This window comes from Carica papaya, chromosome 5 (genome assembly GCF_054855325.1).
Source record: "Carica papaya isolate Zhongbai chromosome 5, ASM5485532v1, whole genome shotgun sequence".
NCBI lineage: Eukaryota > Viridiplantae > Streptophyta > Magnoliopsida > Brassicales > Caricaceae > Carica > Carica papaya.
The window spans coordinates 3,441,427-3,459,145 of record NC_142313.1 but is presented as its reverse complement, the minus strand read 5'-3'; the positions used below and the strand labels follow the sequence as shown (position 1 = coordinate 3,459,145).

The following is a 17,719-nucleotide window of genomic DNA, read 5'->3' as shown; positions in this document are numbered from 1 at the left end:
GATTCAGTATCAATAATTTAATTTATGAATGTTTTAGTATGATTGTATTATTAAGTTTCACGTAAATTTAATAAGCTTATTAAATTTTTTTTTTATAAAAATAATATTTTAAAATCACTTAAAATAATCAGAATGGTTTAAGAATTAGAAATAACGTTTAAAAAATAATCTGTTATTACTTTATTTAAAATATTAAAATATATGGCTCGATAAATACATATACATATTCCTCTGGACATCAAGGTGCAATATCAACTTTATAAGAGGCCAACTAATAATCTTTGGGCCCAAAACACCTACGGCCTGTTAAAAGTGCACGTGCATGTAATACGAATGAATTCACACGTGGGTTTTGGTCGTGTGATATATATATACACACGTGTGGGTTTTCCACGTATTTATACACACATGTTATGAAATCAAACTCCCAAGGTGTGCGCAAAGAAACATTCCTGTCCGTAAGCGACTCCTCACTCTCCGCTCTCACCAATGCAACGTGCTTCTCGCTCCCCCTTCCCTCTATCGTTTACAATCTCTCTCTTCCTCCCCATTTTCTCTCTGTTCCCTGATCCAAATCCAACATTTGGAGCTCCGTTTCTTCCACATTCATGGACACCCACATCGAAGAAGTGGACAGGGAGGCCTTGGCAGGATTAAGCTCTGTCCCGCCTCCCCGCAAGATCCACTCCTACAGCCACCAGCTCCGTGCCAACTCCGGCAAGAAACGCCACCACCAACTCCGCAAACACAGCCTTGATGAGCTTCCCAATTCCTCCGACAGCTTTTACGATTCCGACGACGATGAGTTCTTTCCTTACTCAGCTTCCACTTCCAACACCGGCGACCTCCCCGACGAAGAGTATGTCGCCCCAGGCGTGGAAGCTGTGCCCGACGATCCCCGACAGTACCAACCATTGCCCGAGTTTGTTGGCAGTGGTGGTGGCACCGGCATTTTCAAGGTTCCGGTGCGGGCCGCCGTCCATCCTGGACGACCGCCGTGCCTCGAGCTTAGACCTCATCCGCTTAGAGAAACGCAGGTGGGGAAATTCTTGAGGAACATCACTTGTACGGACACCCAGTTGTGGGCTGGTCAGGAGAGTGGCGTTCGATTTTGGAAGTTTGAGGATGCGCACGAGCCTGGTATCGGGATCGGCGGGAGGGCAAGGAGGGGAGATGAGGATGCGGCGCCGTTTCATGAGTCGGCTAACACGTCGCCCACCATCTGTTTGATGGTGGATAATGGAAATAAATTGGTGTGGAGCGGCCACAAGGATGGCAAGATTCGATCGTGGAAGATGGATCAGCCTGCTGATGATGCTACCCCCTTCAAAGAAGGACTCTCATGGCAGGCGCATCGCGGCTCTGTTACTTCTATCATTATGAGCTCCTATGGTAATCTTCTCATTGTCTCTGTCTTAGCTCCTTTTTTTCTTTTTAAGTTCGTCAGCAAGAGCATTGGAACTTAAAGGTTACGCTCTTGTGCGTTTTATCCATAATTTATCTTAGCATTAGAAGACTATGGAACTAAATGTAGTCCCATTCAAGATTTCCTTCGTTATATCTATATTAATCTTGTCATTGTGCACCCAGATACCCATAGTCTTAGTCTTCTGGATATGCTTGTCAGGAATCTAGGGACTTTTCCTATTATCTTGGCCACTACTAATGGAAGTTTTTATGCACTCTGCATTAGTTAAATAAAAGCATTTAAGAAATGATGTTGAAATTTCTTTCGCCAAATATAACCATATTATACACATAATATTGTTTTTGATTATTCAGGTGATATGTGGTCTGGTTCAGAAGGTGGTGTTATTAAGATCTGGCCGTGGGAGTCTATTGAGAAATCTCTTTCATTCAAACCAGCAGAGAGGCACATGGCTGCTTTATTAGTGGAGAGGTCAGCTTTTGACCTTAGGAGCCAAGTCACTGTTAATGGTACATGCAGCATATCCTCTGCGGAAATCAAGTCTTTATTAGCTGATAATGTTAGAGCTAAAGTTTGGGCTGTTCAGCCTCAGTCCTTCTCGCTCTGGTATATTTTTCTCTCTGAAGAAAATATATTGCTGCCATATAGGTTTAACATGTCCCAGTTCTATGTTTTCCAGCTAACATTAGCATGTCTTGTGGCCTTTACCAAGGGCCTGTGAAATTCTCTTTTTTTCTCTCAGTATCCACAAATTTGTAGTTAGAAATTTTCAGGAAGTGGCATACTTCCATCTTCTTCCATATGATTATGAGACACTCATATTTGTTGTAAATTTAATGTAGTGCATCTAAAAGTTAATCATTGTGCAGGGACGCTCGCACAAAAGAGCTTCTAAAAGTGTTTAATATTGATGGTCAGATTGAAAATCGGGCAGACAGTTCATCAGCACAAGATCAATCAGCTGAGGATGAGGTAAAGGTAAAGTTTGTTTCCACGTCAAAGAAAGATAAATCACAGGGCTTTTTGCAACGATCACGTAATGCTATAATGGGAGCTGCAGATGCTGTTCGTCGAGTTGCAACTAGGGGGACAGGGGCATTTGTGGAAGAAACCAAGAGAACAGAAGCAATTGTGCTAGCTGGAGATGGAATGATCTGGTCTGGATGTACCAATGGCCTACTTGTGCAGTGGGATGGAAATGGAAATCGTATGCAGGATGTTAACCACCACCCTTCCCACCCCTCTGCTGTTCTGTGCTTTTGCCCTTTTGGTGCACAAATTTATGTGGGTTATATGAGTGGTGTCATCCAAGTACTAGATCTTGAAGGAAATTTAATTGCAGAATGGGTTTCTCATAGTAGTCCTGTGATAAAATTAGCAGCTGGGGGTGGATATGTTTTTAGCTTGGCCACTCATGGTGGTATACGTGCATGGAATGTTGGATCTCCCGGACCTATAGACAATGTAATCCGGTCAGAAATGGCTAGAGTAGAATCAACTTATTCAAGAAGAGACAATGTTAGAATTCTAATTGGGACGTGGAATGTTGGTCAAGGAAGAGCTACTCATGAGGCACTTATGTCATGGCTGGGTTCTGCTGCATCAGATGCTGGCATCATTGTTGTTGGGTTACAAGAAGTAGAAATGGGTGCAGGTTTCCTTGCAATGTCTGCAGCTAGAGAAACTGTAAGATCCTCCCGAATTATTGCAATTCAATCCTTCTTTATTTTTTTATTAGATTTTACTTTGAATTATTCCTAAAGCAACGGTTCTATGTACATATTCTCACACACTTAAAAGAAAAAACATGCATTTTCTTTTTAAGCTTTATGATATGATTCCTGCTGGTTCAAATTTCTGTCTACAACTTATGGTGCTTGGAAATAGCGACCTTTAAATTGGTCATTCATTCTACAGTCTGTAGCATTATATTTAGGAAATTTTTTTGTGTTATAATCATTAAAATAGTAATGCTCCGGAATAATATCATAACTGGAATTAGGTTTCTCTATTGATTTTCTCACATGAAACCTTAGTCCAGTAGATTTTGCAAGGTGTTTGTGAATGCTGAAAGAAATACACTTGCTTTAAAATGTGCACACAGGTACCATTTTAGAAAAAAATAAGCAGTTAATTATTTGGATAGGGATGCTTATTGTAAAAAAAAGGTAAATAAGCATAAATAATTGACTAATCATACTAAGAAAATAAGCATTCTAAGTTAATACAGAAAAAGTTAAGAGGAAATGCTTTTTCTTTTCCTGTTTAAAGCAGATTATTGTTATATAAGAAGCACTCTGTTGATATATGAGTAAACACTAACATTTGAACAAAATGATTGAAGCTACTTGTAAATACTAATAAACAAATTTAGACACCTTCTAAGTCCTGGTCACAGGAATGTGTACTTCGTCTTAAATTCCAGTTCTGCATTACTATCACATTTTATTATCAATCTGTTCATATTAGTCTTACAAATATACCATTGCTGCTTCTGCAATATACAAATTTCAGTTCTTGATTTACCAAATTTAGAAATAAATTCATAAATTTCAGTCTATGTAGTTTGATATTTTCTTTTAACTATTTCGTTATTTCTCAATTTTTGACCTAAATTCTATTTGTAGGTAGGGCTTGAAGGGAGTTCTGTGGGGCAGTGGTGGATTGATACAATAGGAAAGGCCTTGGATGACAAACAAACCTTTGAACGTATGGGTTCCAGGCAGCTGGCTGGCTTGCTCATATCTCTTTGGTAAGTATTAATCAAGGCTACGACTTTATTTAAGAATAATGACTCTCCTTTAACCTGTTTGGACAAGTCAAAAAATCAGGAGCTATTCTCCTTTATTTGGTGAGCATCATGATCCCCTCAATTTATGCATGTAGGATTCCTGCTCGTCCAAAAACTTTTATTTGATGTCTTCCAAATTATTACATATCTTTTTAAAATCAGGGTAAGAAAGAATCTCAGAACACACGTTGGTGATATCGACGTTGCAGCCGTTCCATGCGGCTTTGGTCGTGCCATTGGCAATAAGGTCTGGTTTCTTATCTTCAAAGCTCCTGTTCAAATTGACACCTTGTTGTTTGCAAAAGGGAATGCGAAAACGAGAAAACAATCACTTTGAAAGAAATAATTTTAGATTTTATTCATATTGTTTGGATGATCTTACAATTACAGTCGTCTGTCTTTTATAGATTAGCCATTTCATTAATATAGTCTAAAATATAAGAACATTAACAATTTGAGACTAATTAACAATAATATGTTATTATTTGCTAATTTCTAGTTCCTAACAGATGCAAAGTAGAATTTTGATAACTTCTTTTAAAACTTTCATATGCATAAAGTAATCTTAATGAACTTCGCTGTTTTTGTCTCTAGTTTTAGAATTTGTGAGAGAATTGATCATCAATTTCCCATAAGCAATGCTTTATAGCTCTCTAATTGAGGTACCTAGAGGATGCTGTTACTCATACAATATACTTTAATAACTTAAGCCATATAGCCTAAATAGTTGCCCAGCACTATTGGTTCCTCTGAATGACAGATTGATGATGTGCCTGTGCGTTCACAGACGAACAGATTAAAAGAAGAAGAGACACTTAACTGAATTTAGTTGATAGGTTGTAGAAACGGACATTCTGAACCTCTTGCGAGATGCTTGGTAGCTCTTTTCTTTCGAATGCTGAAAAGATGCTTTTACATGGTCATGACCATTGTGTAATGTAATTTCCTTAAATATATTTTTGTTTCCTATTGAACTTGCATGCTGACATCAACACCATCTGCATTATTTACACATTTCTATAGCTGATCATTTTGTTGCTTAGCTTCTTACTGCATTGTTGCAAGTAATAAGCACAATATCAAAACCAACAATGAAATAATTAAGATTTGTTTCTTTTTCTTCAATCACTAAATAAATATACCCGCCTCTTTGACCCAGGGTGGTGTAGGCTTGAGAATCAGAGTCTTTGATCGGATTATGTGCTTCGTGAACTGTCACTTGGCTGCACATCTGGAAGCAGTCAATCGCCGTAATGCTGACTTTGACCACATATATCGAACGATGGTCTTTAGCCGGTCATCAAACCTACTTAACACTGCAGCTGGTATGGTGCCATACCTGTTTTTGTCTTGCTCTCTTGCCTTCTCCACATATTTATTTTGGCTGCTTTATTCTTCTGGCTTGCCATGGGTTCTCTCTGTTGCAGCCGGTGTCTCAACTGCTGTTCATACAGTTAAGAATACAAATAACAATGTATGTCCATCTTCTGGTTACCAGTTACTAGTACAAATATTTTGTCTATGTTATATGTTATCATTGGCTGTGGCTTACAAGATCTTATTATTCTCACAGGCAGCGAATACGAGTACGGAAGAAACAAAGCTTGATCTAGCTGAGGCAGATATGATAATCTTCTTTGGTGATTTTAATTACCGGCTCTTTGGTATATCTTATGATGAGGCAAGGGACTTTGTTTCACAAAGATGCTTTGATTGGCTTCGAGAAAAAGATCAACTCAGAGCAGAGATGAAAGCAGGCAAAGTTTTCCAAGGAATGCGCGAGGCACTTATCACATTTCCACCAACTTACAAATTTGAGAGGCATAGACCCGGGTTAGCAGGTGTAGTATTGTTTCAAACTAACTAATTGAATTTGATGATCCTCCTTATTAATTAGAAAACAAAACATTAGGCCATTCATCTGTAAGTCGCTTCCTGCACTTCTTTTCTGATTGTGGTGTATATACAGTATAAAAATCAATTTTTAGATTATCCAGTTAGTTGCTCATTTTGCAGGATATGATTCTGGGGAGAAAAAGCGCATTCCTGCATGGTGTGACAGAATAATATATCGGGATAGTCGATCCGGTCCAGTGTCTGACTGCAGTTTAGACTGCCCTGTAGTCTCATCAATTATACTGTATGTTTACTGGGAAGTTTTCTCATGTTTCTGTTTTCTTTTGGTGTGCTCTAAAATCTTGTGTGTTCAATAGGTATGAGGCTTGCATGGATGTGACTGAGAGTGATCATAAACCAGTTCGCTGTAAATTTCATGTCAAGATTTGCCATGTAGATAGATCTATTAGGAGACAAGAGTTGGGGAAATTTATCAGATATAATGAGAAAGTTAGGTCTATGCTTGATGAATTACGATATGTTCCAGAAACAGTTGTGAGTACCAACCACATAACGCTTCAAAATCAGGACACAGCCATCTTGCGAATCACCAACAAATGTTTGAAGGAAAAGGCTATATTTAAAATTTTCTGTGAAGGTCAGACCACTGTTAAGGAGGACGAAGAGGTTTCTGATTATCATGCAAGGGGATCTTTTGGCTTCCCTCGATGGCTTGAGGTACTATTCTCCTAAAACTTCTGAAGGAGTCTTAGTTCTTTTTCTCATCATTTTTTTATTGAATATAAGTTTTATGTTAGATCAGGAACCAAATTGAATCTAAGGTTGATTAATTCTCTTCACTAAGATGTAATCATCTCTATGCATTCTGTTTAATTTAGGTCACACCAGCTGCTGGCATGATCCCATCTGATTATTTTGTGGAGGTCGCGGTGCACCATGAAGAATTTCATACCTTAGAAGAGTTCGTTGACGGCATTCCACAAAACTGGTGGTGTGAAGACACCCGGGATAAGGAAGTTATTTTGGTTGTGAATGTCCAAGGCAACTGCTCAACAGAAACAGTGAATCACCGCATCCACGTGCGACACTGCTTCTCAGCAAAGACACTTCGTAGTAACTCAAAATCTGGTTCCAGAAAGAACCTCGGAGGTTTAGTTCATCGGTCTGACCTCCGTCAACTCAGCACTAATTCAGACAAGGCTGATGACCCCAGAAATGGAAATAACCAAGGACTGGTGCTATAGTGCAGAAAAAATATGGGACTACCCAGGTCACCAAGTTTCCGAGGTAGATAACTCTGTTCGGCATCTTGATGTAAATATTAGTCAGTCATGGTTGCCGCTTTGGATCATGTTAAGGCAGGTTGGATTTGCTTATCATCATTTCTTATATATGAAATTTTGAATTTCATTCTAATTATTTCAATTTCAAGCTTTGTGCTTGAAGCATAATGTAATAGACAAATAGTTCTATCAAGATTGTAAAAGAGGGTAAAAAGGCACCAGATTGGTTGATATTCTATAGAATACATTTCTTTTGAGTCCTGGAGGCAATCTCCCCATTCTTCCTACTTTATTTTCATGAACTAGGAAACTTTTTTCTTTTAAGGTAACTAACTAGGTTTTCAAGTATACTGATAACTAGATAATGTAAGGATACCCTACCTAAGAGAAATTTTGTGGGTCAACCTTAAATTTTAGTAAGTCATTTAAATTTTTATTACAAAAAGTATCAGTGATTTTTATTTTTTTTTGAGAAACATCTAATACAGTTTGATAAAATATTTAAGAGATCTAATAAGTAAGCACAGAGAAAAGACCTTCGGAAAAGGCTCTTCTAGATTCATTATAAACAGAATATGGTATTACATCTCCATATCAAATGGATTTATTATATAAGTAATTTTTGAAGCAGATAGCTATGGAACTTTTGCCTACTCCAAGTTTCTAATCGGCATGAAAGTAAAATGAACATCCTGACCTGAGCTCCTCGCTAATGCTAATATCATGGAACTGAACTGATCAGATGAGGAAAACCAAAGCAAGTCTCCTCTTGCAATGAAGCTTCAACTGCAATATATATAAGCAGTGGATATCTAACAACATGAGCACCTCTCATTGCCTTTTCGCCAGGAGCCTATTTCCTCATTTCACATTCACAGGTTTGTGAAACACCTCAGCTCAAGTCCTTACAATCACATGATAATAACTAGAGCGGGAGCAGTAGACAATTATTCCATATTACTTACAGAGGAGTACGACTGGATCCTCCCATACCAGTTCGGGTTCTTCCTAATCAGTTGTCTTAAAGAGCATACATTCTCTTATACTCACTGTTAAGAATCTCTGGATCCGATGCAGCCACAGACATAGACAAAGAAAGGGAGCGACTTTCAGCTCTTCTTATATTCCTCAATTTTGTTTCTTCCATTCTATGTAAAATGACACAATAACACATAGAGCCAATTGTAGTGAGCATGATTGTACCACCAATCACTGTCGCACAAATAGCAAGCCACTGAGATTCTCTCCCAACTACCACATATGTGAGAGAAATGAACGCAATTGAGATGAAGAGACATGCAAGCCACATGAGTTTGTTAATCACAAAAACAAGCTGCTTCTTTGCTTTCTGTTCAATTACTACAACAGATGTCTGAACAACAACGACAGCAAGGGAAATGAACAATGCCAGGCTATCAGACACAAAGAATATGATGAACGGGGACTTCTTTGCTATGTGAGCTTCCCCAAGCGAAAAACCCTTTGTCTCGTCCTCGACATATTGGCCAGGGACAGTGAAGATAGCAGCAAAAGCAACTGTGGCAATGAGAACAGCAACAACAGTTGCAGAGTTGATAGCATTATTGAGACCACTAATATGAAGCTTCTTTAGTCTCTTTGCAATTTTCTGGACCCTCACTCCAGTTTGACGGGATTGCTGGAGTTGGGACTGAACTTCATGTTTTATGTCGCTGACAGTTTGCTTAAGTTGCTTGGCAGCATTTGGGGGCTTTCCAAGGTCTTTAGCTTGGCTGGCCCCAGCTTCCTTCAAAATTGCAACAAGCTCTGGACCTCCATACTTCTCTGCAACATCAAGTGGGCTCTCTCCAGCCTTGTTAATGGCATTGATGTTAATGCCCTCAGCTGATAATAAACAGCGCACAATCTGCAATAAATGGAAACAAAATTGAGGGTTGCCATATGAAAGAAAACTTAAGGAAGAAGAGTACGCCATTGAAAGAAGGACGGGAATATAGTGGTAGACCAAGAATCTAAGGGCTTAAGCTTTTGGGATCAAATGTTGTTCTTATTACTTTATTAACATGGATTTTAAAGACTTTGTAATAAAAGTTACCCCTCAACTTCATTGTTTCATGGCAACAACTTAAATAAGGGTGCATGCTTCACTTTGGGCTTATGAAGACCATATCAAGACTCCCGGTCATATGCGGTCCAGTGTTGGACTGTTCGAGGACATGCCATCAGCTAGGAACCAAATGGGTCCTGGGATTGATATAAGGGTATCCTGGACTTCTATGTGGCTCCAATCAGAAAGCAAGTGACTCTCTAGGTGTGCTAGGACTATGATGTGAACTAGGAGGACTGCAGAAATGATCCAATGGAAGATTACATGTGAAAGTAGGATATTTATGAGGTTTACATGTTATTAGGTGTCCTACAACAGAACTAAATCACTCGTTGGTGTTTAAATAGAAAAGTAAGTGGTGGAAAAATAAATAATCTATGTGACTCCCGATTTACGTTTTTGGGTTTAGTATGGTATTAAGCTACATGTATGAGATTTTTCCTAGTGGAGTCTCTAAAACAAGTTTGACCCAACTTGTCCTGTTTAATCACATTCCTCGCGAAGAACTAACTCACTTTCTAGTATAGTTCACAAATGGAATATCAATCCTAGACCAGAGAGGTCCAGTGATTCAATTACAAGTTTGTTCCATTGACATCAAGACTAAAGGGCAAAGGAATGGACTATTAGATCTGAACTTAAATGAATGTTCATAGCTTGTTGAGATAATAAAAGTAAGGGCTCAACTAGCAGATTTTCAGCATTTAAACAAATCAATCATTTACTTAAGCCCTAAAATGCAGTCAATGAAGCATCTAAAAGGCAGATTCAGCATCAATCTGACTTGTACTTGGTTCACAAATATTTGCTATATTTGATCAAAACAAAAATTTTATCCTTCAGATATGAATTGAGACTATCTTCTTTTTGTGAGAATAGATAATTGTTTCCCTCCAGAAAACCAAGATTTGACACAGTTCAACAATGTCAAAATCAACACTAGATCTGTGATTGGCATCAAAAATAAAACCAAGCAACCTATAGAACATGTTTTCTTATGCACGTGCAAATAAACATCTATATGTAAGTAAATATTGATAATCACAGAGAACGTATACTTCCCTACCACATTTGACCATGCATGTAAATTTTTTGTCTAGGCAGGCAGAAATAATCAGAAGCTCATATTACATGAAAACAAAAAGGAAATGGTAATTTCAGCGACAGATAAATGATGACGAACCTGAGCACGACCCTTCTTTATAGCAATGTGGAGTGCTGTGTTTCCCTTATTATCTTCCAAACTCAAAACTGTGGGATCAGGTTTTAGCAATTCCAAAACTATCTCTTCATTTTGACCCTTCACAGCCATATGTAGTGCCGTTTGTCCCTTTTTGTCAGTCCTAAAACCAGTGCTTGGATCCTTTCTTACCAGGGATTTTACCACTTCCAGGTGCCCCATCCTTGCTGCAGAATGAAGCACAGTTTTACCATTGTTCCTTGCTATCTTAGCTAGGTTCGAATCTGTTTCTAAAAGAAGATTGACTACATCAATATGCCCTTGTGTGGCAGCTGTGTGCAATGCAGTTGTACATGCTAAATCCGTTGTCATGGCCAAGTTGGGGAATTTTCCTAGGAGTTCCTTCAGCACCTCTGCAAAGATATACAGGTTAGGACTTAAAATGGAATAAATATATTTATATGATATACAAGATACAATGGGAGAAAAGCTATTTAGATCAAAAAAGGAAAATGTATCACTATGTTATGAATCTAGTGACCGGCAAATTGCACAGGGATAGAGAGAATTTGTGGGAATATATTCATATATTGAACATTTGATGCGAAGGGAGGAACAATGAGCATTACTGAAAAGCACTTCGATTATTTTTCAGTCACAGAAATGCATGATAACAAGATACAAGGAAACATGATTGTGGTCAAGCACATGTAGGTTCACTGAAGAAACCATACCCCAAATTCAGTTAATTACATCTATGCCAATTGAACTAACTACATGCTTGGACATATAAGGTAACAAGGTCATTTTGAATCAATATGGCCTCAGTATATAAATTTTTCATGAAGAGATTACCAGTAAAGTGCTTAAAATATTTCAAAAAAAAAAAGTAAAAAATGCTTAAAAAAGATTAGAGGTAACTAATTGCAAAATGCAAAGCAGATTAAACTCCTACCGAGATGACCATGCTTTGCAGCAACATGGAATGGGTCATAGCCATTCCTGGCAGTGATGGATGCAGTCTCAAGGTCCATATGTTTCAACATTTCAGCAATGACCAAAGCATGCCCATTTTCAGCTGCAACATAAAGGGCAGTCTCCCCTTCTAGATTCTGCTTAGATAGCAATTCCTTCAAATTATCATCATTGCAATTATCAAATATTTCCTTAACCCTACTCAAATTCCCTGCTCGAGCTGCCATGTGAAGCGGTGAATCTCCTCGTTTTCCTGGTGATTCATTCTTCTTCTTCCTCTCACCACCCCCTATGAAGCTCAACTGCCTCTCCATCACAACACGAAAGCTCTTTTGTCTCTCCATAAACCCACGAAAACTTTTCTGCTTCTCTATTGTCCTCCCAAAACTTACTTGCTTTTCCATTACTGCACGACTACCTGGCTGTTTTTCTGTTGCTAGGTTGCGAAAACTATGCTGTTTTTCCATCACTACGCGAGTACTTGGCTGTTTTTCAATTGTCAGACCACGAAAACTCTGTTGCTTTTCCATGACTCCTCTACTAACCGGCTGCTTGTCTACCAATATACCGCGAAAACTCTGTTGTTTTTCCATCGTGGGCGGTTTAGAACAGCTCTGTTTCTCCATGGTTATATATAAGAATTTAAGCTCACTATCAATAAAACTTCAATGAAACCCCCCAAAATCCAAATCCGATACCCTTTTTCTGTATGCTCAGCCACAAAAATTCTCTAAACAATCACCAACTCTCCATAAAAGAAAATTCTCTCTTCCCTCTGCTAGAATTACAAATTTCATAAAATTATATCAGCTCCTGCATGATAATAACAGATTTACGGCAAACCCCTTTCCTAACACAGCTTTGGCATATCAACAAATTTGCCTCAATTGAATTTCCAACTTCCAAAAATCAACAGCTGATCCTCACCCAAAATAAAAACAACACATTCAAGAACATCGAGAAACTCTGCTTCTTATTCTTCTTCTAATTCTTCAACAACAACCCATCAAAACAAAATTCCGTTTCTTCACAGTTCGATTCCAGAATCAAAACCCAAGAAGGAAAAATAAAAATAAAAATAAAAATCCTTAGTACCTTGATTCTGATCTCGGCTGAGGAGTTCTGATGTGGGAAAAAGAAAACACACATAGATAAACTTTTCACTGCATCAGACTGCCCATCAAGGTGATCTTTTTTGTTTCGTTTGCGACGCTGCGAGACGCAGAAGCTGGCGGCTTTATGACTCGGTTAGAGAGAATAAAACGAGCAAATAATAAAACATCATCAATCACTGTGTTCATTTGGGTGTAGAGTAAAGATGCTTGCAATCATGGTATCTTTTCACCCACTTATTTAATTTCCCTTCCTCAAATTAGATTCCATGATCATATCTAGTTTTACCTTGCCTGCCAAAATACCCTTTCGTTATATTTATTTATTTTTTCTTCTGGTGGATTCTTCACCAAAAAATTTAAAAGAAGAGAGACAGAGACAGAGACAGAGAGAAAGAGAGAGAGGCGTTTCTTGGACGGATTTATTCCCATCAGATGTTAATTTTTGGATTTTCAGATTTCCTGTTCGGCTGAAAATTATTCAGATAATTATGAAAAGGTAGAGTCTTTTATGCAAGAATTAAGAATGGTAAATCGGGTTCACTGAGGAAGAAGATAAAAGAGTAGTGGAACCGGATGTTTTGTTTTCTTACTCCAATGACGAGTCCTTTTCCTTCCTTATTATATACATAACAAGACCAAAATTTTTACTTCGTTGAGAACCAAAATAAATAAATAAATAATTTATTTAACGTGAATTATAACCCATATATCAATGCATTCTTATACGCCTAATATTATTACTATTATTGATATTAAAAAAAATTCTTTTTTTTTAAGAAAAAAATTAGAAAATTTACTTAAAAAAACATAAAAATTATAACTTTAAATAAAATCACTATTAAAAAATTTGTTTGTGGAGAGAAAATAACAAAACCAATGGTGAGACATGGACAAGGCCAAGTGCCCCACAACGTGCAAAGAAGCTTTTTTAAGCAAAAGCAAACGCATTTAAATACAAAACTCAAATTGGAACTTCCCCCAACATCTGCCTCCCACCACCGACTCACGCCTGCTAATAATTTTACCACAGTAAAAAAAAAAAAATTAAAAAAAAAATTATTATCTATTTTATCAAATTTAAAAAATTTATTTATTGGGTTTTTTTTTTTTTGAGAAATTCAAAATTTATATGGGAGACAAGATTAGATCAATCAAAATTTAATTTAACAACAATCAAATTCTCAACATAAAAGTCCCGCAATTTTTGGACAAATCAAATTTCATTACACTTTATTTTATAAGACTATTAAAATACTCCATTATTTTGGACAAAATCATGTGTATCAATTACCAATTAATTACTTTTTTTTTTTTATAAAACAATTGATTACAACTCTTATTTTTTAAAGAAAATTACACTTTTATTTTATAATTTATAATTTAAAAAACCCATATATATATATATATACACACATATATATCTTCCAAATAATATAAACAGAGATAATTGATTAAGGAGCGTGTGACACAATTATAAACTTTTCCTTCACCAACCAATATTGTCTCTTACATGCAATATTCTTATTTTATGAAATTTTATAAAATGTCACATATACTTTTACCATAATCTTAATCAAATCCAAGTTGGCTGATTATGACCCTCTTTTGTAATTTTGCACCTATATTGTATATTATATATAATTTAGTTGACATAATTTTTATTTTTCTTTTTAAATAAATTATTCTTTTAAACTAAATTCAATTTATTTATTGCGCATATACCAATACATTAATAAATTATTAAGTTATTAATTTTATCAAATAAAATATTATATATTAATCGCCGTCAATTCGTAATATATTCATAAAATTATAAATAATTATTAAAGTACTGGTAAAATTACATCCTTGTTGGTTTCAATTGATAAATTATTGTATATAATATGGTACAAAATTATATTATAAAGTTCACTAATACATATTATAAATATATGTATAGATTAATTTAGTTGTATTTTTTCACATGTTTGTTTCTGAATGACTTTGACAATGTTATGTATATAAACATATGTATAGGTTGATTTAGTTGTACTTGTTACACGTTTGTTAGGGTCTGACTTTGACATTTACCTAAAATTTCGTCAAAATCCAAATAATTGGTGGTACGATACTGCCGTCTGCAAAGCTGACTCATGATGGCTTATATATATATATATATATATATATATATATATATATATATATATTTTTTTTCAAAAGATAAAAACGTTAATTTCTTTGTAAATATTTTAATTAAAATAATTTATTATTTTAAGATATTGTTTTTATATAAAAATATAACAAATTTACTAAAATTAAATTAATCTTAAAGAATTTATTGTCTTTATTTTATATATTAAAGAATTAAAAATAATAAAAATAGATACCTACATAGAAATTATAATACCGCGAGTTTACAAATTTATAATTAATATATGTTAAATATTTATCAAAAATTATAAAAACAAATTATTTTGTAAATATAATGATTTTTTTTATATAATTTTTGGAGCATTTAATAATTGCTTATTAAAAAGTTAATTAATAAGCAATTAATTTAATTGCTGAAGTTAATTAACTTATCTATATATACATATGTATATAGATTATGTCCATAATGTGGATATCGAGCAAATGGAGTAAAGCTGACATGTTTCGCACATTGAGGAAAATATCTGTGGTCAAACTTTGACCGTCCATAATTTTGGACTTGGACTTTGTTTGACTGTGAATGCCTTCAGTGCTTTTGGAAAATATTAAATAAAAAAATTCATAAATCCGAAATCTATTATTTCAATTAGAATTAAAATAAATTATTTTAATTTCGAGTGAGAGAGTCCATATATATATATATATATATATTTGTTAGTACAATGTAAGAGTCAAAACTAATAATCATTTTGAAAAGACCCTTTAGTTAAATCTTGTGTCAAACACAAAAGCCTAAGTTGATTAAGATGTGGAGCTGAAGTTCTCTTAAACCCAATAATGCAACATGGTTTATAAGCCCATAAGCATATGCCTACACCTTGAAACAAAGACTTTTGGTTTTGAGAAAATTATAAAGAAATAAATAGGGTTTTGGTTGAAAAATATGTTATAATTTAGTTAATAGATGTTATATAAACACTAAAATTCATATAATATCCCGAATCTTAATAATGGTGGGTATGAATATTAGCAAAATATTTACAACTAGTGAAACAGATAAAGATTAAATATACAACGGAACTACACTTTAATACACATCATTTGTGACTGAATAATTATTTGTTTACAAATAATTGAAGCATTTAAATTAATTTATAATATTAAAATAAAAACTAATAAAGTTTTATTCGTCATATTTCTTTGATTTTTGACTTTTATTTACCTGCATATGGATGAATTAGGGTGAACTTCACGAGCTAAGTAAGAAAAATGATTCTATAATGGAGATTTACGTACATACATTCACGCAATATGTAAAATATAATGATATTTATAATTAAAAAAATGTCAAATAAAGCATCCCAATCAAATAAATAACAAAACAAATCATCACACGAAATATGTTCTAATTCTCACTCTTTTAACCTAATTTTTGTTCTCATTTCAAGTCACACTTACACTCGAAATATCACAATCTAAGGTTTTATCGCGCGATGCCGTTTATATCGTAATCAATGAAATACGAAACAGATCATCCCATTGCATGGATAACACACACACACAAATCTCACAATGACAATAACAGGTACGTTTGCTAGGTAACCCACACTCATAAACACCTATCAACGTCTGGATTAGGTTTCAAACTCTATCTATGTGCAGGTTCACCATACCTGCTTAACTTTAGCCACACACGCACTCTCCCCTCCTTAATTTAGACTAAACGAGTATATATTCAGGGTCCTTACACTTTTCACTCTTTTCACATCTCTCTTATTCTTAATTCACTTATTTTATACCTAAGATCTTAATTTCTACGCATAAAAAAATACAAACACACACATAAAATATACAATATCATCAAGATAAGGGTCATATATTTCAATTCACTTTCTCAATCATCATGTACCAAATTACACAGTAAGCACTGGATTCTCAGATTCCTCACGCAACTGTACCAGATCACGCAGCAAGTACAATGCGTCGTACATCTGCACCAAATTACATAGTAAGTGCAGTATACCCAATTTTACACGTACACACACTGGTTGTACATTTTATATGCATAACATATGTACACACATTTTAATACACACATATATTATAATACAGATATGTACCATCATTACATATCTCACACAGAATATATATTTATATTCATACACAACCACAATCTCTACTGATATATACACACACGTTCATACTTAAACACGTATACACCATCACACATAACATACCACAATCTCTACTGATATATACACACACGTTCATACTTAAACACGTATACACCATCACACATAACATACCACATATATATATATATATATATATTTATTCACGCATTTGTTCTTATCAGTTCTGTTCTTATAAAATCTGTCCTTATCAATTCATATCTCATTCATCGTATATTTATATATATATATATACACACACATGTATAATAACGTATATATATGTAGTAACCCGAAAAAAAATGAAGGAAACGACGTCGTTTTAAGAGGAGGGAGTGGATGGTTGGGATGAGTTGAGATGGATGGGCAGGATGAGAAGCAAGTGAGATATAAATAGGAGAAGAGAAAAAAAAAAGAAAAGAGAAAAGAGAAAAAAAAAGGAGGGAAGAAAAAGAAAAAGAGAAAACAGAGAAGAGAGAGAGCGAGGAGGAGAAAGAAGGTTCGAGAAAGAGAGAAAGAGAGGAGCTGAAGCGAAAAGGAACGAGAAGGAAGAGAGAAGAAGAAATAGGACAGTGACAGTATGAGCAACGGGAGGAAGAAAGATGGAAATGGGAGGTACGGTAATCTTAAGTTTCATATGTGGTGGTGTGGATTTGAGATTGTAGTTTTAGTTGAGAAATATGGTTTTATTTGAGATGTAGA

General features: G+C 35.3%; 2 protein-coding genes across 3 annotated transcripts; one reads left to right on the top strand and one right to left on the bottom strand.

Moving 5' to 3' along the window:
- Positions 1-419: 419 nt before the first annotated feature.
- Positions 420-7,621, top strand: LOC110825835 (type I inositol polyphosphate 5-phosphatase 12-like). 2 transcript variants are annotated; one of them, XM_088220674.1, is made up of 11 exons: positions 420-1,392; positions 1,783-2,035; positions 2,299-3,115; positions 4,057-4,181; positions 4,383-4,467; positions 5,380-5,545; positions 5,648-5,694; positions 5,794-6,061; positions 6,237-6,360; positions 6,434-6,794; positions 6,956-7,621. In XM_088220674.1, the coding sequence occupies exons 1-11, from the start codon at positions 609-611 to the stop codon at positions 7,319-7,321; spliced, it is 3,396 nt and encodes a 1,131-aa protein (XP_088076800.1). In that variant the 5' UTR covers positions 420-608; the 3' UTR covers positions 7,322-7,621. The 2 variants fall into 2 exon arrangements, with proteins under 2 accessions (XP_088076800.1, XP_088076799.1); XM_088220673.1 differs by having other exon boundaries at positions 5,380-5,694.
- A 276-nt stretch (positions 7,622-7,897) lies between these two features.
- Positions 7,898-13,277, bottom strand: LOC110826272 (ankyrin repeat-containing protein At5g02620-like). The gene is made up of 3 exons (XM_022056887.2): positions 11,582-13,277; positions 10,630-11,039; positions 7,898-9,245 (listed from the first exon to the last, which is right to left on the bottom strand). Exons 1-3 carry the CDS (start codon positions 12,225-12,227, stop codon positions 8,382-8,384), a joined length of 1,920 nt encoding a protein of 639 aa, XP_021912579.2. The 5' UTR covers positions 12,228-13,277; the 3' UTR covers positions 7,898-8,381.
- Positions 13,278-17,719: the final 4,442 nt, after the last annotated feature.

Bases quoted from the DNA above. Each gene is read 5' to 3' on its own strand.
- LOC110825835 (XM_088220673.1), top strand. From the start codon at position 609: ATGGACACCCACATCGAAGAAGTGGACAGGGAGGCCTTGGCAGGATTA. The intron at 3,116-4,056 runs GTAAGATCCTCC...TTCTATTTGTAG, and splicing joins TGTCTGCAGCTAGAGAAACT to GTAGGGCTTGAAGGGAGTTC. The intron at 6,062-6,236 runs GTGTAGTATTGT...CTCATTTTGCAG, and splicing joins GCATAGACCCGGGTTAGCAG to GATATGATTCTGGGGAGAAA.
- LOC110826272 (XM_022056887.2), bottom strand. From the start codon at position 12,227: ATGGAGAAACAGAGCTGTTCTAAACCGCCCACGATGGAAAAACAACAG. The intron at 11,040-11,581 runs GTAGGAGTTTAA...ATATCTTTGCAG, and splicing joins TGCAAAGCATGGTCATCTCG to AGGTGCTGAAGGAACTCCTA. The intron at 9,246-10,629 runs GTTCGTCATCAT...CATTTATTGCAG, and splicing joins TAAAGAAGGGTCGTGCTCAG to ATTGTGCGCTGTTTATTATC.